Genomic DNA, 24204 nt, shown 5'->3' on the forward strand with positions numbered 1-24204 from the left:
ATTGTTTTTTTTTTATGTATTTGCCTTGTAATCTAAGAAAGAGGAACCTTGTTAGAATAGCTGTAACTGATAAAGTTCTACATGTCGACAGCACTTGCAAAAGCCCTTCAAGAATGCAAGTTTCAGGAGAAAGAACTGCAGCAGCTTCAGGTAAATGGTTTTCTGAATTTGTTTTGAATGTCCATATAATATTAGACCTCTACTAAATAAAACATTTCTGTGTCCAGGAGACGCATCGGCTGTACCTGCAGAAGTTAGAGGAAGTCTCCAAACTTCAGAAGAGCTTTACTGCCTCCATTGCTCGACAGAAGAAGAATTTAAATGAGAATCTAAAGGCTTTGATTAAGTACACAAAAAGTGTTTATTTTTTTTGTCTTTTTTGTTGTGCTGAAACTTTTGTTGAATATGATTGTTGCCTGTTACTGTGCATTTTTCTGTTTAGGTTTAATAAAGGACTGACTGAAGAGGAGAAGAATGAGGTTAAGGAAGCCAAAGATCACATCCAAAATATGCCTAGCCTAATCTTTCAAATGGAAGCATTTCTTCCTAAGAAAAATGGGTACTGAAAGATTGTTCAAATGAAAGGTTGTTTCATCTAAGCTTTTAATCAGAAGCTGCATATTATTTGTTATTTTTGCTTATCTTTTCAAGGATTTATCTCAGTCTTGTTCTTGGGAGTATAAATGTCAACCTTCCGAGCAAAGAAGCCAAGTAAGCACCAAAAAAAAAAAAAAAAAAGAGAGAGATATTTCAAATATACTTAAATACTGAATATCAATAGATTTGTAACTTTATGTTAACTTTATGCATGCACAATACAGTTTTTATTTTTTAGAAGACATTAAGGCTTGTTTTCAGAGAATATATCTTTAGTTTTCCTGCACCATTTGCATTTTGCAAATAGGTTTTGTGTTTACAATTGAATACATGTATAATTCAAAAATGAAATTATATTTATTTAAAGAATTACAACAAAATAGAATAATAACTCATTCAGATTTAAAAATTAAATAAATACATACATTAATTTATTTCAGCTTTTGTAGAATACAATCTTGAATGTATCATCTTATACATCATCTTATTGTAGAGCTGAATACAAGGATGAGTATGAAAGGTTCAAGCTGTATGTGACTGTGACTTTTTTCCTGCTGACCTTCGCTTGTCGCTTCTTCATCAGCTACAGGTAAGACTGAGATCACAGGTCTGACTGACACACTTTCCCTCACATCACATTTCATGCCTGTCTTTGTTGTGTGTCTGTAGAGTTGTGGATGCCCTTCTTAACTTCCTGTTGGTTTGGTACTATTGCACACTGACGATTCGTGAAAGCATCCTCATCAGCAATGGATCCAGGTCAGAAACTGTCAGATGAAACTATCTAAGAGACTTTCAGGTTTGAAGATGTGACATTGCTGCTGTCACACAATACATGTTTGATCAGTAATGGGTTTAATAAGCTGTCCCAAGGCCCTTCTCTTTTTGGCTTGTACCTTTGATTTAGATTTTTCTTTTTTTTAGGATTAAAGGCTGGTGGGTTTTCCACCACTACATTTCCACCTTTCTGTCTGGAGTCATGCTAACCTGGTAAATCATTTCAAACTATTTACTTAAATTGTCATTAATTGTCATTCCAATGCTGTTTTTTTTATTTTTTTGTATGTATATTTTTTTTGTATATTTTTGTGTACATTTGTATGAAACTGAATTGTAAATTGTAAAGTGTGTATCAATTGGATCATGTAAAGTATGTCCCATACCTTCCAGTAGCCCATACAACCAAAGTGATATCAGTGGAAAAAGACAGATATTGCAAGTTATTACATCTTTATTAAATATTAGAAAGACAAATATAGTTCTTAACTGAACTATAACCCAACCTAAAACTATTTAAAATAATGAATATAATTTAAAGATCATTAAAAAATAATAAAAAAACAATAGTAAAGTTGGAATACAATACAATGTCAATATTAGATAAAATAGCAACAAACTAAAATAAATAATTATAAAATAAAATAATATGTTATATAAATTATATGTTTTTAAGTTGAAATACTGAATAATTAAATGAAAATCAAAGCTAAACAGATATATTAAAAAACAAAAACGTCTAAAATTGACAAAAGCACATAATGAACTTAAATTAAAATTACCTAATTCAATAAAATAATAGTATAAAAGTAATACTAAAATAACTTTAATCTTGGAATATTGTTAACATGTAAATTATTTAGGAGTGCAGGAATGTGCATTTTAAATTTTAAACAGGCACATTTTTATGGTGATTTTAAATGTATCAGCACAAGTTATTAAAACAAAAAAAAACATTTACATTTAGTTAACTGTAAATTTAGTTTACAGTATCTTGACGCACTGAACAACTAAAACTAATACTGAAATAAAAATGAAAACACAAAATATAAAAATAATACTAAAATAACCCTGATCAGCATTAAAATAATACATTTGTTTTGAATCAGTGAATCACAGCTATTATTGGTTTTCCCTCAAACAACAATTTTGTTGTATATGTAGGCCAGATGGTGAAACATACCAGTCTTTCAGGAACCAATTTCTGGCCTATTGTTTGTATCAAAGTAAGTTACAAACTCTTCATGAAGACACCACTTCGTAAACATCTGCGGGATAAATACCAACACTGCAATACTGAGCGAGTCTGAAGGCAAACGTGTCACCTTCTCTTGCAGGCTTTGTGCAGTATCTTCAGTACTACTATCAAAGTGGGTGTCTCTACAGGCTAAAAGCACTGGGAGAAAGACACAACTTGGATTTGACTGTTGGTAAGGATTTCTGGGTTACAGTAGCCTATAAAGAAAATCTGATGGTGGAAAGCTTTTTATCAAATAGCTTTTTGTTTACACAGAGGGCTTTCAGTCGTGGATGTGGCGGGGACTGACATTTCTTCTTCCCTTTCTCTTCCTGGGCCATGTAAGCGTCTGTCTATCCTATAGAATATAGATATTCAAAGCATAATTTGTCATATATAAAGAATAAAGCTTTGAAAATGGAACAGCATATGAATTGCCTGATATAAAGTTATAATTTACTGTATATCTTGGTCAATGATCCACAGTTCTGGCAGCTATGGAACAGTATTTCTCTCTTCAGAATGGCACAGATGCCTGAAAGTAAAGAATGGCAGGTCAGTGTTGTTCTGTAGAACTTTCCACAACATCAGAATGAATAATAAAGCAGCACTTTGTAACTTGAGTGCCAAAAGTTACATAGTGCTAGCTAAAGATTATGAATAAATTAAGACAGTGATCTTGAAGTTGCAATAACCTCCTGACCTCTTTTTTATTTTTATTTTAAATTTTAAATTATTATTATTATTATTTTTTGTTGCAGGTGTCCATGTGTGGCTTCTGCTTTCTGGTTCTGTTTGCGGGAAACTTTTTCACTACACTTGCAGTCGTCCGTCACAAGCGTAAAAACCAGCAAAAGACCAAGAGTCTGTGATTTTTAAGAGCTTTCATGAAGAAATGTCTCAGACATATTTGTACAAAACATGCAGATTGATGTTAATAATGAGTCTTGCACAATAATCCATTTTTAATTGTGTTATTATCTTTCAAAAAACATGCAGAATGCATTTTATTATTATAAAGTGGGATGTGGAACAATCTGTAATAAATGTGTTTGTAGAAGTGTTTTTTTTTTATTTTTTTAAACCTGAATAAACTATAAAAATGAAAAGTATTATTTGTTTTATGTGAAATAAATTTTGTAATATAATTATATATTAAAATATTAGCCAAACACCATTCCATAATAATAATGTTACTTATGTAGTTTTCCTTCATATTGTTTATGACATGATTTCAATAAATTATACACGTATTAGTTATTCGAGCAGTGAAGACTCACGTGATATGACCTCATTTTCCCAGCATTCCTGTCATAACAATATGGCGGCGTCCTTCGACATGGAGCTGTAAAGTTAGCCAGTTATTTATATCCGACGTATGAAGTTAGATGTTTGTCTGGCTATTGCTATAGATTTATAAAAGTGCCGTCTTTCTGATAGACCACAGAAGATGTTATTTTTAGCGCTGGTATCGTGTTTGCTGTATTGTACAGTCGGCGCTGAGAAGTCAGGTTGGTTTATATTGCAACTCATGGCTGACAAGCAGCATGAAAACGAGTTAAAAAGAACTGCTAATCAGATTATAAATCAACAGTACGGCGGTGCTTTAAATGCACAGGCACTCATTTTTGCACGACACTCTCAATATTCTGGATCGTATGAGTTTTGCGGTTAGGCCGTGTTTCAAAATCTAGTGAGCTTTCTACTTAGACAACATTGTTAGACATCCCAGGCGCCTTGCCAGTTTCATTGTTTTTAAACGCTGCTAAAATAGTAAACATGACTAGATAGGCAGATCACTAAGTTTTGAAACATTGTCTCATCAAAAATGTCGCTTATTTGTTTACATATTTCCCGACAAGTCAGTGTGCAAAAATATATATTCCCGTGCGTTCACAGGTGCTTTGCACGATGTTTGGGAGTTCACTGAGAGCTGCCTGCTGACTGTGTGGCAGAACAGGTTATATGTGTACACTACTGGTGCTGTTCTCATAGGAGTCTGGTTTACTGTGAACATGCTTCTCAAAAAGGTAATAAAGTGTGTTTACTCTTAAAGCCTCTCTGCTACTTAGTTTTTTTCCCCTCTTGGTTGCTAATAAACATGGCTTAATAGATTGTTTTTTTTCTTTTGTAGAAAAAAATGGTCGACCCTATAAGTCCCCTGCTTGATAAATCTGTGAAAAATCAGAAACTTTCACCTGAAACAGAAAAAGTCATTAATGTTTCTGGGGTTAAAGTGTTCTATGGATCACAGACAGGAACTGCGAAGGTCTGTATACACTGGTGTTCAAAAGTTTAGAATAATAAGGGATTTTTAGAAATAAATTTCTAGTGCCCACCAATTCTGCGTTTACTTGATTAAAAATACAGTAAAAATTTTTATAGTGTGAAATATTTTTACAATTAAAAATAACAGGTATAATCTATTTCAGTATACTTTTAGAAGTAATTTTTCCTGTGATATAAAATGCTGAATTTTCAGCATCATTACTGGTTTGATGCTCAAGCAATATTTATTATTATCAATGTTGAAAGCAGCCATGCTGCTTAATATCTTTTTGTGAAAAACCATAATATGCTGCCATTCACAAGTGTGGAGTAAGATTTTTTTTAAATTTATTTAGTAAGGATGCATTCAATTAATAATGTTATAATGTTAAGAGATTTATATTTCAAATAAATGCTTGTCTTTTGAACCTTTTATTAATTTTATAATCCTGAAATTTTTTTTACATTTACAAATGTTTAACTAAATGTTAATCATAAAAATTTTAGCTCTAAGTATTGACTGCCTGTGTAATTGTTCTAATTGTTTCTCTAATTTAAAGAATTATATGCAACTGATTTGTGAAGTGTTTGTAAACTACTATTTTAACTCTGCCTAGGGTTTTGCAGAAGAGCTCGCTGGAGACATCAGTGCTCAGGGGATCCAGTGTGAGGTTATAGATATGAAAGAGTACGACCCGGAGGATAGACTGGCTGAGGAGGTGAGCATGGCATGTGCTTCTCTGGCCCCATAGAGGCTGATCAATTTCATTTTTTATGTTGCAGTAGCCTGTATTCAAGGAATTAGAAATAGATTGTTTAAACTTCAGGGTATGTCATGCATAAGTAATTCACTTTCAGCTTTTAAAGGTACCATATTGTCAAAACTGACATTTCCTGGCTTTTTTCCTGATAACTGAGGTCTAGGGGGCTATTTAACTAAGTTTCAAAATGGTCAGTGTACAGTAAAATGCTCAAAGCCTGCATAAAGGAGCTGTGATTTTTCACGAACCATTGTGACTTCCGTAAAAAGTTGATCTCTGAACCACAGTCTCCTCCTTCAGTCACCACCCGAGCACCGTCCACCGTCCCACTCTCCTTCTGTCAAACCCCCAGACAACATCACATCCGTGCCATTACTGAGCATTGAGCAACAACAGCACTGAGACATGTCCAAAAGGTTAACTTTATCTACGAAACCAGATCGGCCGACCTGTAACTTTATACCCTCTCTTAAAGGATGGACGATCTGACAGGATTGTTACTATGAGGTGGATCACATTGTTTTTGTAAAGTAAAGACAAACTCATCGTGTCTGTCTAGTCATGATAATGTATATACATTTCAATTTCAGCAGGCAACTATTTTTACAGCTACATTTTTGTTCCAGCCACAATAAATCACAGTATATACAATTACAAATGATTATATATAAATCATCAGTTTGTTGTTTTACACACATGCACACTGACATTATTTCATGCTTGACATAGTCGTGAGATGCAAGAAATCTGTAGACCCGTCCATAACAACAAAAGACAGTACTTTATTGAACCTTTTCTAATTAGTGTGCGCTGCACACACTAACATTTTTGGCTGACTTTTCTGTCAATGTTTTTTTTTTTGTCTGGCAGTGGCAGCAGATATGCAGTCAAATTTCTAATTTGAGGCTGTATTACGTTGATTGAGACAAGATGATATTTTAAGCACTAGCCGAATCTGCGCTGGTTTGAGTGGGCCGTGTCCAGTTTCCCCTCTGTTTTGCTGCCTCCAGCTAGCGCTGTGACGTCGGCTGACCCTAGTTACCTGTGGTTGGCCTGGCCATGTGTCACTCAGAAAACAACAGGCCAATCAGAAGAGAGGCTCATGAATATTAATTAGACAGGCTAAAATCGACCTGTTCTTAGCAGACCTCCTGAGAAAGGAGCTGTAAAAATATATTGGTAATTATACTGCAAATATATATTCTTAAGAACATCAAAACCTAAAAGAAAACTCCAGAAACGTGTACAATATGTGACCCTTAAGAATATCACAGGAATTGCTATGAGCTTCATATCTTTCAGTTATCACTTACCACAGTAATATTTACAGCGACTATAGATCCTGTGGCTGGCAGTTGATCACAGTACTTCTACCTGAGCAGGATGTAAAATGATTTACCAGCCTTTTATTTCACCAGAGCTTAAATATTAAAACTCCAACCCCCGGTTTCACAGACAAGGCTTAAGCTAGTCCCAGACTAAAATGCATGTTTGAGCTGTTTCAACTGAAAATATCTTGCTCTGACAAATCTTAAAATATGTCAGTGTCATTTTTCGATGTACACCTGCAATGTTTTCTTCCAAGACATTTTTATAAAAGCTGCTTAAATATCTTAATTTAACTAAGGCCTAGTCCTGGTTTAAGATAAGCCCTAGTCCTGGTTTAAGATAAACCCTGTCTGTGAAACCGGGCCCAAGAGTATTAAGAGCAAATTAACATAATAAAAAAAAAAAAAAAAAAAAAAAATCTTAAATGACTTCTATAATACTAGTAAAGGCAGAAAGCAAAACTACATAAACACCAAAACTGAAAAAATGTTTTCTATGAATATTGTTTTGATAGAATTTTAATTTGTCTGTTCTAACAATTTTCAATCAGAGCAAAGCTGAGACAAATCTATCTATCTAGTTTTTGATAATGTTTGAATAAGGTTGTCTCCCTTTAATGTATTAATGTTTAGTATTTTCTATAGTTTTTAATTTGTATTTATTAGGTTTATTTATTTTTTTGCAAAAAAGTGTACTTTTTTAGAATTTATGTATTTCTTCATTTTAAGTTTTTTTTAATGTTTATAGTAAACAATAACAACCCTTTTTTAAATAAATTCTATAGCATGGTTTATTCATGATGTTTGCTCTGTTTTAAATATTAATAACAGTTTGGTTTTTAGGTTTTTACCCCAAAATCTTTTTATTTTTTATGAAAAAAAAAATCCAGACATTTCACACATTTAGTGCTCTTAGTAAAGAGCTGCTTCCATGAGTACCATGTTAAATATTTCTTAATGCTCACATATAATTTGTTCTCTAGTGCACAAGCAAGATGCTCTGTGTGTTCCTGGTGGCCACATACACAGACGGGCAGCCCACTGAGAGCGCCGAATGGTTCTGTAAATGGCTTGAGGAAGCCTCCACGGACTTCCGGTATGGGAAAACCTTCCTGAAGGGAATGAGATATGCCGTCTTTGGGCTGGGGAACTCCGTTTATGTCGGCCATTACAACACTGTGAGACACGCCTTCATTTTTCACTCCATTTTTGATGGGACTGTGTTGAATCTTACACTAAATATATTCTCTGTATTCAGGTCAGTAAGAACATTGATAAGTGGCTGTGGATGCTGAGCGCTGCCCGGATCATGACCAGAGGAGAAGGCGATTGTAATGTTGTGAAGAGCCGACACGGCAGCGTGCAGGCCGACTTCCAGGCCTGGAAAACGAAGTTCTTGAACCGGCTGCAGGCCCTGGCCAAGGGTGAGAAGAAAGCCTGCTCTGGCAAGTGCAAGAGCAGCAGCTGCAAGAATAAGAAGAAACATAAGGAGGAGGCAGAGGACAGCCAGTCGCATGCTGAGAAGACCAACTCTGAGGCAAGCCAGCCCTCCTCTCTGATGTCTGTGAACACATGTAGTCATGGTAACAGCTCTCGAGCTGCACACCCCGAGAGCAGATTGTTCCTCTGCAGTCTGTGCTGCACTCATGGAAATGGGATCTGAACAGCGGGGGTGACATTACTGACTTCGGAGGAAATGTTCTTCTCTTAGATGTCCCTCTCATATCCTTTACTCAAACACGTATAGGGAACATCGTTCCAATGAAGTTAAGCTCCTTTGAGTGGTTTAGATAATAACGTTTAATAATTTATTATACACTGATGTAGTCACAAAAGATTAGAACAATATACTGTACAGTAGTCAACATATGAAGTGGATCAAAAATCTTGTTCTAAGACAAGAACGCATTTTGGTTTTAACTTCAAATGTTGATTAGTATATTTTTACATCCTGGATAATTTAATTTAGCATCTATATACAGTAAGCCATCATAAGCTTCATTTATCTGTGCCAGAACCATATTTTTGACAGTGAAAGTGCTCGGTTTCTCTTGGGGTCTGACTTTGCAACCAGCACCTGTTTTGTGGAAAAAGGAGACTAGTCGACTAGGATAAATTATATGCTGCTAGGAAAAACTTTCCATTTACATTATTATTATTTACATGTTGCATATTTATGTTACGCTTTATATTTTTATTTGAGGAGAATTTGGAAAAATTTTATTTAAGGATTTAAGACTTTAAATAACTATCATGTTTATGTTAGATTTTAAAAATAATAGATAATTTCAATATCTGGAGTGAAAAAACAAAATCATTTAGTTTTCAGTTAGTCAATTCAATAGAGAGAAAGAACTGACTCAAAAGAATCATTAAATCACAAATTATTGCCATCTCTGGTTCAGTTGAAAAAAATATGGGACATGCATAATTGCTGAAATGTCTGAATGGAAGACATTCCTCTGGTTATTTTTCCACATAGAGGTTTTCATGGGTTGGGGTATAATGTAGATGTGCCCCTCAAAACTTACAGCTGTGTTTGGATTTCAGGAGGAGCTGATGGAGTCCAGCAGTGATGCAGAGTCCTCTGCTGAGGAAGAGAAGGCTCATGGCTCCGTCATCGACATGGAGGACCTTGGGAATGTGATGAATAGTATGAAGAAAGCCAAGGTGAAAACAAAAGCATGCAGCTCCACTGTGTTAACTTACAGTTTGTGCTCTTTCAGAACCCATTTAGTGGGGATTTAAATGGATGGGTATTTACCTCACACTCTAAACCTGTATACTGTTTTTTTTCTTCTTCTGTGGAACACAAAGTAGGAACTAATTAACTCCATAAAATAACAATTAAAGCTATAGTTCAGCCAGAAATGTAAATTCTGTCATTGTTTGCTTACCTTCATGTTGTTCCAATCCAAACCCATATGAGTTTCCTTCTGCTGACTACAAAAGAAGAACCATTGCCTCCCATAGTACGGAAGAAATACTATGGAAGTCATTGGGTACCGCAAACTGCTGTGTAAACTATCCCTTTAGTGTCAACACAGTATTTTTGAATCTAGACATAAGCTTTGGCAAAGGTAAAGATCATAAGGGAAAACATCTTAAAACGACAGAGCACTCAAAAAGTAAAGTTGTCATCATTTACTCCCCCAATATAGTTCCAAAACCGTAAGTCTTATAGGTTTGAAATAACATGAGTGTGAGTAAATAATGACAAACTTTTTTGTATTTTTGGTTAAACTGTCCCTTTAAATCTGAGCTATCGTTTGACTTCAGAGGACTGTAGCATATGCATGGTATGGGTCATTTTGCTATTTTAGAGCATGATGTGATCTCTAAACTGTCATAATGTGGCATGAAAACAGCAGAAATGACAGCGAACGGTTTAGTACTGACACAAGGGTGAGTAAATAATGACAGAGTTAGGCAAACTATTCCTTTAAAGGGACAGAGTGCTGGAGACACACCAGCAATGGCTCCATTGAAGGAGACTGAGAGGCAGATGGTTTGCTACAGCAGACAGCATCTCCAGCAGGCGCTGGGAGGACTTACGTAACCGTGAACTGTGATCACTGACGCCCACTCTACAGGCCTGTGCGCAGGAGTGATTCATGAGACAGAAGCACAGACAAATCTCCCCATACATGCGCACACGCACTCTCTCACATCCTATTTGCACCAGAGAGAATACCAGCCCCCTTTAATCCAGTAAGGGCCCTTTATGGATGCCTTCATGATTCGATGCATGTTTAAACGGCTTCAGAAGATGACTTTAGAAATGTGGATTGCAGCTCAAGCAATCAGTTGATTGTGTTGTTCCCGGTACGCAGATCAAATGATATCCCATAAGCTATGAATGTGTGTCAGCTGGGAGATAATAACAGGAGAGAGCACATGGGGTTTTGAAAAAACATGATGGACTTTGATGCATTAAAGGTGCAGTAAAAGATCTTGGAAACTTTAGCCTGATAGCACTGAAAGCGAACGTCCCTCCCTCCCTAACAATCACCGTCCAAAGCCTCATTGTTGATGTTTGCCTGCCGTTCTCGCTCTGTCTGCACAGCATATATGTGATCGCGCTGATGATGTATCCTGTCTGTGCAAGTCGTGCAAGTACAAAAATTTAACAGGCAGTATTTTGATTGAACGAACATTTCTTGGTCCTGCATCTTCCACAGGAATAGATCAGAATCAGTGAGGCTACAGATGATTGCAGGGATCTTGAGATCCCTTTTAGAAAGATGTTACTTTGAACTTTTTATGCATTAGTTCATCTGAGCACTCAAAGCGGTCTCGGGCCAAAATAACATGCATATGTGAACATACCCCAAATGATCAAACGAACTGTAGCTTTCATCATACAATATATGGTTCATTTGTTCCCTTTTAAGTCCACTTGGATTGTGAATTCCATAAAAAGTCACTTGTAGCTGGTTCCCTTTCTGGTTCACTCCAACTGAACTGGGTTTGGTTAATAAAAGTGTGTTATATGTGAAAACTCATTTAAATACACTAAGCATGAATCAACAAGTTGGGATACAGTGGTCAAACATCAGCACCATCTGATGAATGTAGATGTAGGAAAGTGGCTAATCTAAATATTTTTATTTAAACATTGAATCGCTTTTCTCAGCAAATATTGAGTTAAATTGATTATTAGGGTAGTGTAATTGATTTGATGAAACTCTTTTAATTGATTGGCAAAATATTTACCCTAATATTTACATTTAAAGACAACATTTAATCAAAATCGTACAAATTCATTATTGTTTCAAAAAAATATTTCTTAAAAACCAAGAATTTTATTAATTGTAATATTTATTTTCTCCCCTATTGACATAACCATGTCTGAGTGGCCAGGCTAAAATTATAACTAGTAATATTATAGTTAAACATCTCGGATCTAGTCAAATAAGGATGGATAAAATGTCCATCCTCCATATTTTTACTCGAACCTTCATGTTTTAGAAATTAAATGTGTTCTGAATTTCATGCCTTTTATGAATGTGCAGCCATTAACGTCATCAAACAGATTCAAAGAATATCCAGACAGGTTGCTTGAACACTTACCCCATCTGCCATTGGTCAGCCAATCAGACAGTCCCACCCCAAACTCGCACCATTGGTTGAGCCAGTGTTGTTGTTTCAGCTGGTTGTGATTCTCAAACAAACAATCATTTTTTTAAATGCCAGTGTGCCACTTACATTTGTTTCCGCACAATTAGCTGTAGACTTTTAATGTATGCTCAAGTCGCTTCTCAACACCCAACCAAAATGACAAACATGTAAGAAACATGCCAGCAAAGGCTGTTGTTGCATTTATGTTGATTTAGCTAAACTTAATCATCTGGCTCTGAATTTGTTTAACATTCACTGAGTTCAGGAGCAAGGAGGAGATCTCACCTTTAACACAGAGGAGGAAACCACACCATCACTATATTCTGTATTGACATGTTACGTCTCTCAGTCACTCACATCTTCAGTTGCTCTTCTCTGTTCGATTTTCCTATATGTATTAGTGAATACATTTTTAAAGAGTTTATTTTGAATTTATCAGCATATTATTTATTTATATGTATTATTTAGACATTATTAAATGCATTGCCTAATTAATAGTCTTAGTGGAGTATAATAATTGATTAATCCCACTGAAACTGTTGTAAAATGCAGAGTGTCAAGTTTGTGTAGATCTGGGTCTATTGTATGTAGAATTACTCCGCTTTGGCTCCAGATGGCATCAGAGACATATTGTATCTTGGCTTTACTGATGCAGACCTTGCATTGTATTACTGTATTATCTGCACTGCTTTAGTTGTGATTTATAAATAGATGTGGATTTCTTATTTTTGAACTCAATAATGATTCATACCCCTATGTGTTTCTGACCTTAAAGATAATGAGTGTAATTTAAAATAATTGGTCCTTTCTCAGCTTGATGTGCAGATACAATGCCTATGCCATTCATATGTTCTTTTGATATATGTGTGGCTCTGTGGCAGTTTCTGCATTGTTGGAGTGTCCCTACGTTTGTTACATTGTGTTGACCGTTGGTGTGAGTTTGGAGAAGATTTGTTCTACAAATGGCAAAAACATTTTTGAAAGCATAATTTTTTTGCAGTTTCATATGGTGCCACTGGTGGTGTAAAATGTGCACACTTCTCCATTAAAGGAAAACGTCACTGTCTTTCCATATTTCACTATGTTTTCCCCTCAACTTAGATGAGTTGATACGTACCTCTCCCGTCTCAATCGCTGTAGTGCGTGGAATGAATGTTGCTAAGCTAAATGCTAGCATAGTGGAACCGCGCGTTACAGCGATTGAGTGCATGCACTGAGATGGGAGAGGTACGTATCAACTCATCTAAGTTTAGGGAAGAACATAGTGGAATATGGAAAAACGGTGGCATTTTCCTTTAAACCCCCCCTGAAAGACCATCTATATGTTAGTGTACTCATAAGTATTGGCACAAATACATTTTTTGTTAATATTCAAAAGTATGGGGTTGGATTTTTTTAATTTGTTGAAATAATTTTCTCACTGAGGCTGCATTTATTGGATCAAAAATAAAGTAAAAACACTAATATTATGAAATATTAAAATAAATATAAAAAAGTTAAAATAAATGTTTTCTTTGTTAATGTAAAAAAAAAAAAAGAATTATTCCTTTAACACAAAGCTGGATTTTCAGCATCATGAAAATTCTGTCATTAATTACTCACCCTCATGTTGTTCCAAAAACCGTAAGACCTTCGTTCATCTAAGGAACACAAATGAAGATATTTTTGATGAAATCCCGGAGCTCTCTGACCCTCCATAGACAGCGACGCAACTGACACGTTCAAGGCCCAGAGAGGCCCTTTGCGCACAAAAAGTATTCTCGTAGGATCGAGAGATGTCACATGATCTGTTTTACCGATGTCCTTACTACGTTTCTGGACCTGGGAACATGACAGTTGCTTTGCTGTCTATGCAGGGTCAGAAAGCTCTTACATTCCATCAAAAATAACTTAATTTGTGTCGATGTAAGGGTAAGATTTTAATTTTGTGTTGAGCTAGCCATTTAAAATAGTCCATGTGACATCAGTGATTCAACCATCATTTGATGAAGTCACGAGAATACTTTTTTTTACCCAAATAAAATTGTCAAACAGTAAGTCTTTGAGAAGGGATTTATCAAGCTAGGTGGTGCATTAGAAAAGGGACTCATCTCCTGTTTCTAAAATGCATCACAAAGTGCTTGAAAAATAATTCCACATTGCACAAGGTGCAAACAACCTTACGCCTGTTTCACACATACTCCGTCTGCAGTGCGGGGACCCGGTGAAGGTTGTACCAGTGGGCCCTGTTTGAAATTGTTTAATTTGTATGTTTGTTTATTTTTATTTATTTGTGCTATTTAAACAATTTTTAAGTTTTTTTCAAGTTTGTAGGTGTCAAGGTACAGAAACCAAATAATTAAATGTAAAATAGCACTGGATAGTCTTCAATGTAAAAAATGAAATGCAGTCAAACCTACATTTATTCAGACACCTTCAACATTTCTCACATTATTACAGTTTTGCTATATATATCAAAAATTATATCTGGTGTCTAAATACTTTTTGGTTTGACTGTTAAAACTACAAAGTAATTCAGTCAAGAGCAGTGAGTGATTTTCATTTTAATTTTCTTGGATTAACATTACAGCAGCCAGTAGCTAAATTAGGCGCGGTCACTTTGGGGCCGTTTACACCTGACCACTTCATGCGTTTTCTCAGATCGGATAGCTGTCCGATCGTGAAAAGACCAGGTGTAAATGCCCTCCGAAACGCATTTGAGACTGATTTGAATCTGATCGCTCAAACCACTTCAGGAGGTGGTCTGGGCCGGATTCCAGACAAAACTCAACAAGTGTAAATGCATCTGGTTGTTAAAACCACATATGTAAATTGTACTCCTCCCCAAAATGCTAAAAAAATAAACGTGTAAGGGCGTGTTATAGGCTATATGTAATGTTATAGCCAGATATGACGACGCTACTGGAACACGCACCACCAGATGAGAAGCTGAGCATATATTCATTAAACCAACGTGCAAACTATCGCAAATCAAAGTGAAAGTAAGTCGCGAACGCTTAACACACAATCATCATCATTAATAGTAGAGAAACGAAATGATCTTACCAGTGCTGTTGCCGCTCTCTCTTATTGCGGTCTTTGATTTTTAAATTTTAGCTGATGATCAATAAAATGCAGCTCATATCTGTTGCTTTCGGTGACGTGCACTCAATTAAATCTGCATATAGCGCGGGAATTGAAGATCGGATTTAAATCCGTTTCGCAAAAACACATTCATGTGACCAGGTGTAAATGGAACCGTTTTGATAAATCAGATAGCGATCTGATCTGAGAAAACGCATGAAGTGGCCAGGTGTAAACAGCCCCTTTAAGAGACGACAAACGCATCCAATATAATACACATCCCATTCTTTCTCGATCTCTCTCGTGCGCACCGAACACAGTGCGCGAGTAACCAGCTACTCTCTTCAGCTTTTTTCTTGTTTTTGGATGCTTTAATGTTTAAATCGACAAGCGGTAAGGCTTAAAACACGTGGAAAACATAAGCTTTCATGACGATGCGCAGCAGTGACCCGTCAACTGTCCTGAGCATCTTTTTAGACTGGCCTCAGCCAGTCGGTTATATAAAATATCAAGGTGAAAGTCATCATAGCTTGCTTAGTATAGACCCAGCTCCCAACCCAACTTTGAGAATAGATTAACATCGATATTTTTTTATCGCCCGATAAGAGTCTCGCGTTAATGCAGCACGTTAACGCGGATAACGGCCCACCACTAGTATTTATTTATTTAACTAATGTGTAAAGACTAAAGAGTCTTCACACACAGGTCATGCTGCTTTTAAAGTTTTGTAGATTCTCCCAGAAGTATTCCTTTTTGTGTTCCAGAGCATAGCTGCATTCGGTTTTGGAACAGAGTTAGTAGATAATGATAGTTTGTGAATTTTTAGGTTTCTTTTAAGCTCCTATGTGAGACATTATCCTGATAGTCTGCTAAATCTGTGCGAATTAAACAAAAAATTATAATATGCAAACCCATACCACCTTAGTGCACCCGCTTTGATGTCATGCATAGATTTAGTGCAGGTGTGGATCGAGGCTATGTTTTCACTGCTTAGTATTAGCAAGGTGGGAATTGAGATAACAGGCATTGTCCCGTGGCCACATCGGCCCGTGTGGAACGGGTGGCAGCTGGAGAGGCTTGTCGTCATTGTGGCTGGCTGTCAGTCTCAATGTGTCATCTGCTCAGCCTGAACTCTGCAGGGCCACTGCCTGCATCACCACTGTCACTTGCATGGGTGGTTTGTGGGAAATGGAGCATTTCCAGCTGAAGAGAGCTGCTCCGATTCTGTCAGTCTGAAGGAGGAGGGGTGCGGAGAGCCACCGCGCTGCAGTAGAGACGAAAGCACAGAGACATAGAGATGTATCTTGGGTGACAGATTGCAGCCTATAGTCAACTCTACGTTGTGTGTGGCAGTTGCACTACAGATCTCGCTGTGAAAGGGCATAATGTCCGCTTACCAGTCCAACCCCACTTGGTGCCTTCCACCCGCTCTTGTTGCTGGATTTTGGTCAAGGGACATTGTGTACTCTGGAACAAATGAACAGAGTCACAGAAACACAAACACTGAAACAGCGACTGCTTCAGCACCTTTTTCTCAGCCCAGATGTTGAGGGACCTCAAAGTTTTGTCCTGGAATGCAAACCAAAGCAGAGACAGTATGATGGGGTAGACATGTGCCACTCGTAAGATAAAATTTTTTTTTTTTTTTTAAATAAATGTAGAAAATAGCTGTAGGAATAGAAGCCCTACAGAGACTTTTTTTTTTTGATAGATAGAAAGATTGAATAAACTCCAGTTTGCATGCATGCAGATCAGCTAGAGCAGCCTTAAAAGTCTGTTTTATTTGCTTGTTTTACCTTTTTTTATTTATTGTTTTGTGTTTATGGGTGGGTTGTTATTTTTGGGTTTTTCTTGATTTTGTTGTTTGGATTTATGTTTTTATGTTATGTGTTTTTGTTATGTATGGGGGTTTTGTGTTTTTATAGAGTTTGTTGGTTGGAATTTAATTTTTTTGTTTTTGATGGTTTTTTTGTTGGGGGTTGGGAGGGGGTTGTTTTGTGTGAGGTTTTGTATTTTTCTTGATTTTGTTTTGTTGTTAGGATATTTTGGATGGCAGGGGGGGCTTTTTAATCTTATTTATTTATTTATTTATTTTTTAAACCTAAACAAGCAAAAGTGGTTTCTGTTTTTTTTTTTTTTTTGTATTAAAACATATATATATATATTTGTACATTTTGAAGTCTATTATTTAATCTAGGGTGTAGTAAGAACATAACCTTTGAATATCCTGCGTTGAGCATCTAATGTGAATTATGGCATCCAGTTTGCCTGATAATTCCCTTCATCTGCCGAATACAGCGCTGTATTGAAATCAAGAATGTCTCTGACCTTTTAGTGTGGAAAAAATTGCTAATGCTGCCGTATGTACTGTACTTGGGAAGAAATATGGAAAAAAACATTTAAGGAAAACGAGCAGGAACCATAAGTCAGACTTGATTTCCAGCAGCTTGTATATTCTGGAACCTGTGCAGTCTGGAATCGCAATAGTTTAATGCAGTCTGTTCGCATGAGAGCAGTTGAGTGCTGAAGGTCAGTGATGGTTGTCCAAGACCTTCATCAGTGTGTTTCCTCAGAACCATATGTATGGCTGAACCATATGTGTCATTTCTGTTTAAACCATCCCATTAGTGCCATCATTTTCAAAGCAGCATCTGTTTCCAAGTCTTTGATTTATGAAATCAATTACATAATTACAGTTCAGTATGAAATTAAGCTCTGTGGAGTTTTTAAATATGTGATGCGATATCTGATAAATAGTAAACCTCTTTAATTTCCTAAAAAATGGCATCTTTAATAAAGGAAAGATGTGTGGTGCTATGTCTAGACTTTAGTCAAGTTAGGCGTAATATTTACTTATGAGAAAGTAGTTGTGAGGGATATAAGGAGAGTCTGTTCATTATGCTTCACATGTGTAAGATTTTCCCAACTGGAAATGTTTTAGTTAGACGTATTTTCAATGTCAGCTGAACAATCGACTCCAAGGTTTTGTACAATAATTAAAACTCACCTGTGCTACTTCGAATGACAGTAAAACATTATATGCTTCTGAGTTATGCACATTAGTAAGTCAATTGATTAAAAAAGTTAATTTTATCACTTTAGTTATGTTCTTTTTGAATAATATGTTAAAGGGTTCAGCCTCTGTTGGTTCCTCTGACGCACAATGGCTGGTTGTGTAACTGTGACTAGGTTGTATGAATGAATGAGTTTTCTTTTTTTTTTTGTGACTGGTTTTGTGTCTTTTTTCTTTGTGGTTGTATGTGCTGCAGAGGATAGAGGGAGATGAAGAGGACTCCCAAAGGGTGAAGCTATCAAAGCAGAATGGAGTGAGGAAGAGCGAGTCAGAGGAGGAGCGGAGAGAGATGATCACTCCAGCCTTGAGAGATGCTCTGACTAAACAAGGTACAGCACGGCCTTCACCCACCTGTGTTTTTCACTCACGCAAAGAAAAATGTCTGTGACAGAAATGAAAGATGCTGTACACAGTTTTTCATTTTTAATCAGTCTGCTTCACTAATTTTTCTATAGAAAATATGAGTGGTTTTCATGCAATACTCACCTCTATAATGTTAGCCTGTTGTGGGTAGTTGCTGTACCATAATTTCCTGTTCCTGTTTGTTTTTGTTTGTAGCTTTTAGCTTGCAAAACTTTTTTCGTTGTGAGCCTCAACACAATTTAAAATAATTTAAACCACATATTTAAGCATTCCTGATGTTTTACTTTTGTTTTTGTTTTTAGTCATTTTAATCATCAAAAAAATCATTAAATTGATCAAAAGAGAAGTCATTTATAATGATACAAAAGCTATCTATTTCAGATCAATCGTCCCTTTGAACATTTTATTCATAAAATCCTGAAAAAATGTATTGTGAAAATATAAAGCAGCACAACTGTTTTCAGCATTGATGATGATAAACAAAATAACAAGAATTGTTTCTTGGGCACCAAATCAGCATATTAGAATGATTTCTGAAGGATCATGTGACACTGAAGACTGCAGAAATTATGCTGAAAATTCAGCTTTGTTTACAGGAATAAATGACATTTTAAAATATATTGAAAAAAAATAGTAATTTTAAATGGTAATAATATTCCTCAATATTGATGCATTTTTGTTCTTACCAACCCCAAACTTTTCATCCTTAATCTTAAGTATGACCTCATGAAGCCCCATCTCTTTGTATTTAAAGTCAAAATAGCTTTGCAAAGTTCGACAGCTAGCTTTAAATAAGCACACTAGCTACAAGCCTTTCACTGATTACTGTTATGTTCCATTTCCCTGATGATGGACCGTTGTTTCCTGCTTTCCTGGCTGCTTTAATTGAATACGTCTCAGTGTTTTTCATCTCTCAAAAAATGGATACCAAGGCCCTGATGGTAATTAGGTCCCCAGTGCTGGCAGAGTGTCACTTCCGTTATAGTAAACCTATTTTTCAATTATGTTTATTTCTCACACTTTTGACAGTTTTTCCTTTCCGTAAGCAGTATTTCACGTTTATTATTAATAAACCGGCTGCAGAGCTGCAACTCTTCTCCTATTGCACGCTACAAATTTCACCCTCGTCGTCTGGTTTCTGATGGAGCCTCCGATGGTGTGACTGTGCCTAACAGAGCTTAATGATGCAGCAAAGCCCAATTACTCCTCTCCTGCTGCTGGAGTCCCTTTGAGTTTCTAACTCCACACCTTTTATTAGCACAGCCTGCCTCCAGCCGCATACACACCCTGCACAACATTTACACCGAGGTTATGTGTACTACCAGTCAGTGTCCACTGTGCTTGTGGCAATGGGGCAGCACCTTAGAGGATGTTGTTAGTTTAACAGGCTTGATCAAGCAAACTCGGTCAGTAGAGATCTCCGCAGTTAGGTGTGCGTTGAGCAAATATTATCCTGTTTGTCCTGGGATCAGGATCTTGAATGTGTCAAAGTTATATTTTCAATTTGGGATGGTTTTATATCTGTACATTTATTTTTTAATGATTGGTCTCAGGCAATATGAGATTCTAATTTCTTTTATTTTTACGTTTATATGGTGGCAAATGTAATGCTCACTTAGTTTAAAAACACCAATAACATAATAAATCTAACATTTTAAAATCACAAAATGAATATCTAATTTTCATATTGTTTTGTGGTTTATAAATTCACTAGCAGTTTTAAAATGTATTGTAGTTATCGTTATATTTTAGAAAAAATGCCATAATTTTGATATAGGCTATTTATCAGTTATCCCCTAGAGCATAAACATAATTATTGGATTATGGTTTCTTTACCAGAAGAAAATAAATAATGAATAATTTGCTTGTAAAATAAGCCCTGTCAGGACTCTGGATGCTTAAAATACTAACGTGAAGAGGACGGGCCTTGAATCATATTATATTATTATGTTTATATATTACGTTAAAATATATTTTCCACAGTTGTAAATAAAACAAAGGTAAGTGGATTATGTTTTTTTTGTCAATTTCACATTTAATTCAGCATGTCTTTGTAGTTATTTTTTAAAAATTTTTTCTTAAAGTAATTTTTTCTATATATATATATATATATTCTTTTTTTTCTTTTGTTTTTATTAAGATATATATTTTTTTGCCTAATGTTTATTGAACTTTTATAATAATACAAGGATAAAGATACAGGAGAATAGAAACAAATATTTTTCCTAACTGGAGTGTCCTCCCGGTGGTTTGTTTGCAGGATGCATATGTGTGTAATTAAGCGGATCTCGCCTGAAGTCCAGAGAAAAATCTGATGTGAAATTATATAACACTCATTTCCTGAGGGGCCGACTGGTAATGGTATTTTTGCTCTATTAATGGTAAACTGAAATGATTCCCTCTGGCATTATTAGCAATGATTTAAAGATGAATGAAGGAAGGAGCTGAAGACCTCTAAAATAAGTAATTTCCTTTAAATAACAGCAGAGGAAATACCGCAGTCAGAGCAGAAAAAGAGGTGTTTGGTCAGAGTGGATTGAGTCTGGAGAAAGGTTTTTTCTTTTCTTTCTTTCTTTTTTTTAAGCCTTCAAATTCCTCTTCAGTCACCTACCTCATACCAGAAATAACAGCTTGAAATGAAAACTGAAGTAACAAAACTAAAGTCATCCCATAGCAGTGCGTCATTGATCTTGTGAAGTTCTGTTTTGGTGCTGTTCATCATCAGCATGATGGCAATTTTTGTTCCCGTCAGCTTCCTACGGTCCTGACTCCTGAGAGAACTAAACTGAGAGGAAAAGCTGCATATCCAGTCACTGGCAGACTCTCTGTGCACTGTGCCCTTGTTTATGTCTGGTTAACCTTGGTAGATTAACCTTATTCAGAATGGACTGAACCCATTTTGCATCAAAAAAACTCATCATTTAGAAGAAATAGGCTATTTTCTGTCCTGTTTTGACCCCTCTCATCAGAATCCTCTGTTTGAATAGACGTGGCACACACTGATATGATTGGCTAACACTTGTGTATGTTTAACAGCGTACATTCATTTCTCATAGATGGACGCTGCTGCGATTTAGGTCAAAAACGCATAAATAACTCTATACATATCAAACAATCTGTAATAAGCGACAAAGCCAAAACCGACCACGTAATGAAGACAGTTATTCACTTTTGTGTGGTGGAGAAAGTCTTGAGTTCTGAGATCTTACTGGATGTTTTTATAATACCATGTTGACCTCTTATATGTCAAAAGATCAAGGGAATTTTGTTTTTTCAGTTCATGACCTCTTAAAGTGAAAATTAAATATAATTCTTCCTTAGCAGGGAAAAACTGTTTGACAAATATGCCTTGATTATTTGTAACTATTTCATGCAGCATTTTACTTTCTTTTGTAATTAATCACTTTGTCTAATCTAAATGAATTATTTACAAATGTAAAAAATGCATGTTTTAAACCAGTTATATATAAAACGTGTGAGGAGGCAATGACTCCAACACGATGTGATTGGTTGTTATAAGTCCTGCCTCATGCGTTCATGAATCAGTTTGAATGAACATTATAATGCCATTAATGGGAAGACAATTAAAAAAGTGCCTTGAATAATTATTTTGGAATAAATGTTAAATGCTTAAAACACTAACTTGATGAGATTCATGCTTGGCTTTGATAAATGGATTAGTGATCGACCGATATTGCTTGTTTTGACAGCCGATGCCGATATCTTAGAAAGCAGGTAGAATTCATAATTTGAAATCACAGGTTTAAACTTTAAAGCATTAAATTCACACGGACCAACCGTCACACAGAGAACACGTGATCATGCTGGATAAAAATGCACATTTAACAAGATTTCACAGCTGTATTCAACCAAGTTTGCAAGGTTTGTGAAATTCAATGTTTAATTTAAAGGTTTGTTTAAATTATATAAATGCGTATTTGAGCAATCATTAAAATACTTTTTGTATACATTAATTGTTTTGTTTAACCGTTTTATCTGATTATTAAAGACTTATTATAGACTTCTGTTCTTATTATACAGAACTGATACAACGACAGTAAACAAGAGGGAGAGTGTGAGCACTGTGTGCCTCGAACACATCGGCCTAGCAGAAAAACTTATCAGCCGATATTTGAAAAATGCCAAATATCTGCCGATATATCGGTTGACCACTAAAGTAGATAATTGATTACATTGTTAATGTAAAAATATTAAATATAATCTTTTTTTTTTCTAATAGTGTGAGTAATCTTTATTTAACCGAAAGAGATTAAATTATGATCAAAAGGGTGAAAATCTCAAAGTATAATGATTTTAACTATGTCACCTGGCCACATCAATTTTTAAAGCACACTGACATGTTGAGTTCTTCTTTCATGCACATGAATCCCCATGATGTGAACATTCAATATGGATCACTGCAGGGAATCCTCTGTCTCAGCTTTCAACTGCCCAAATATTGAGCCTTCACAAACCAGACCTGCTCTCTGAACCCGGCTTTGTCCAAACAGATGCTGTCCTTCAGACAGAGACGAGAACACCTCCCCTACCTCCTCAGCCCCAGCAAGCTATTTGCAGACGTAAAAGACAAGAACATGTTTTTGATGTGGAGATTAGCTAATGAACATGGGAGAGAGACTCTAATTTGGGATCATTAGTATGGAGCTTCACTCCTACTGGTTTTCTTATCGCTTGCACTACTTCATGCATGAGGAGAGAAACTGTGTAAAAGGAAAAAACAGTATGATCAAATAATTCACCAAAAAATGAAAGTTTACTAACCCCCATGGCTCATTGTTTTCTTTCTTTCATTTAAACACAAACTACTTAATATTTTAGAGGTGGATGGAGAGTTATAACGGTTTTATTAAGAGTGCTTTAGGAGTGATGGTTGCCTCAGTGATGGCCATAACACGTGGATTAAAGTCTAAATTGAGTCGGATTCCCCAAGGGGACGAGGCACAGTCATGGGAGAACCAGGCTGTGGACCTTAGAAAGTGGCAGACTTTAAGTGCTTAACAGGAAATGCTCAGACTTGGGCACATTTGGCCTTCCAGTCTACTTAGATGTATTGAGGTGCTTTGTAGGAAAATTTCCTTCATTTCTCCTGCTAGATCCGGAGCAGACTGTAAAATGGATTAATACAGGTCTGTTTCTGCTAGTACATGGGCGTACATTACAGCACCGCTTTTAGGCAATTTATTTCATTGGAGTACAGTAAATGACTTCTGTTATGATAATTGGTTATTTATTAATGTGCTTGTGGTTGTGACTTCAGTAACATTATTATCTAACTGTTTAGGTTGAAGCGGTGGACTGCCATTGCAATAATGCTGTAATGTTCACAAAGTGCAAATTATGCAAAAAAAAAAAAAAGTATTTGTTTTGGTTTTGTTTTTTGCTTTTGAGAGAAGTCGTCTTTTCTGGTCACCAAGGCTGCATTTGTTTGATTAAGAATACAGTTAAAAAAATTTTTTTAATTTAAAAGTTATATTTTGAGAATAACTGGTTTCTATTTAATATATTTAAAAAATTTAATTTATATCTGTGATGCAAAGCTGGATTTTCAGCACATCAGTCTTCAGTGTCACACGATCCTTCAGAAATCATTGTAAT

At 35.8% G+C, this 24204-nt stretch overlaps 2 protein-coding genes across 2 annotated transcripts in view; both read left to right on the forward strand.

Moving 5' to 3' along the window:
* The first annotated feature begins 81 nt into the window (after positions 1–81).
* On the forward strand, positions 82–3721 carry tmem120ab (transmembrane protein 120Ab). The gene is made up of 12 exons (XM_059514666.1): positions 82–150; positions 228–346; positions 443–559; positions 652–711; positions 1091–1186; positions 1267–1356; positions 1522–1587; positions 2539–2600; positions 2712–2804; positions 2888–2952; positions 3098–3166; positions 3373–3721. The coding sequence occupies exons 1-12, from the start codon at positions 82–84 to the stop codon at positions 3481–3483; spliced, it is 1017 nt and encodes a 338-aa protein (XP_059370649.1). The 3' UTR covers positions 3484–3721.
* Positions 3722–3886: 165 nt separating this feature from the next.
* tyw1 (tRNA-yW synthesizing protein 1 homolog (S. cerevisiae)) overlaps positions 3887–24204 on the forward strand; it is a 64416-nt gene continuing 44098 nt past the window's right edge. Inside the window, exons 1-8 of the mRNA XM_059514668.1 lie at positions 3887–4122; positions 4511–4641; positions 4746–4880; positions 5497–5598; positions 7952–8146; positions 8227–8505; positions 9519–9638; positions 18422–18554. Coding sequence (XP_059370651.1) covers positions 4062–4122; positions 4511–4641; positions 4746–4880; positions 5497–5598; positions 7952–8146; positions 8227–8505; positions 9519–9638; positions 18422–18554 — 1156 coding nt within the window. The 5' untranslated portion in view covers positions 3887–4061. The remainder of the gene's footprint in view (positions 4123–4510; positions 4642–4745; positions 4881–5496; positions 5599–7951; positions 8147–8226; positions 8506–9518; positions 9639–18421; positions 18555–24204) is intronic.

Source organism: Carassius carassius, chromosome 28, assembly GCF_963082965.1.
Source record: "Carassius carassius chromosome 28, fCarCar2.1, whole genome shotgun sequence".
Taxonomy (NCBI): domain Eukaryota; kingdom Metazoa; phylum Chordata; class Actinopteri; order Cypriniformes; family Cyprinidae; genus Carassius; species Carassius carassius.

Coding starts and splice junctions, on each gene's coding strand:
- tmem120ab (XM_059514666.1), top strand. CDS start 82: ATGTCGACAGCACTTGCAAAAGCCCTTCAAGAATGCAAGTTTCAGGAG. Junction 712..1,090: donor CTTCCGAGCAAAGAAGCCAA/GTAAGCACCAAA, acceptor ATCTTATTGTAG/AGCTGAATACAAGGATGAGT. Junction 1,357..1,521: donor CTCATCAGCAATGGATCCAG/GTCAGAAACTGT, acceptor TCTTTTTTTTAG/GATTAAAGGCTGGTGGGTTT.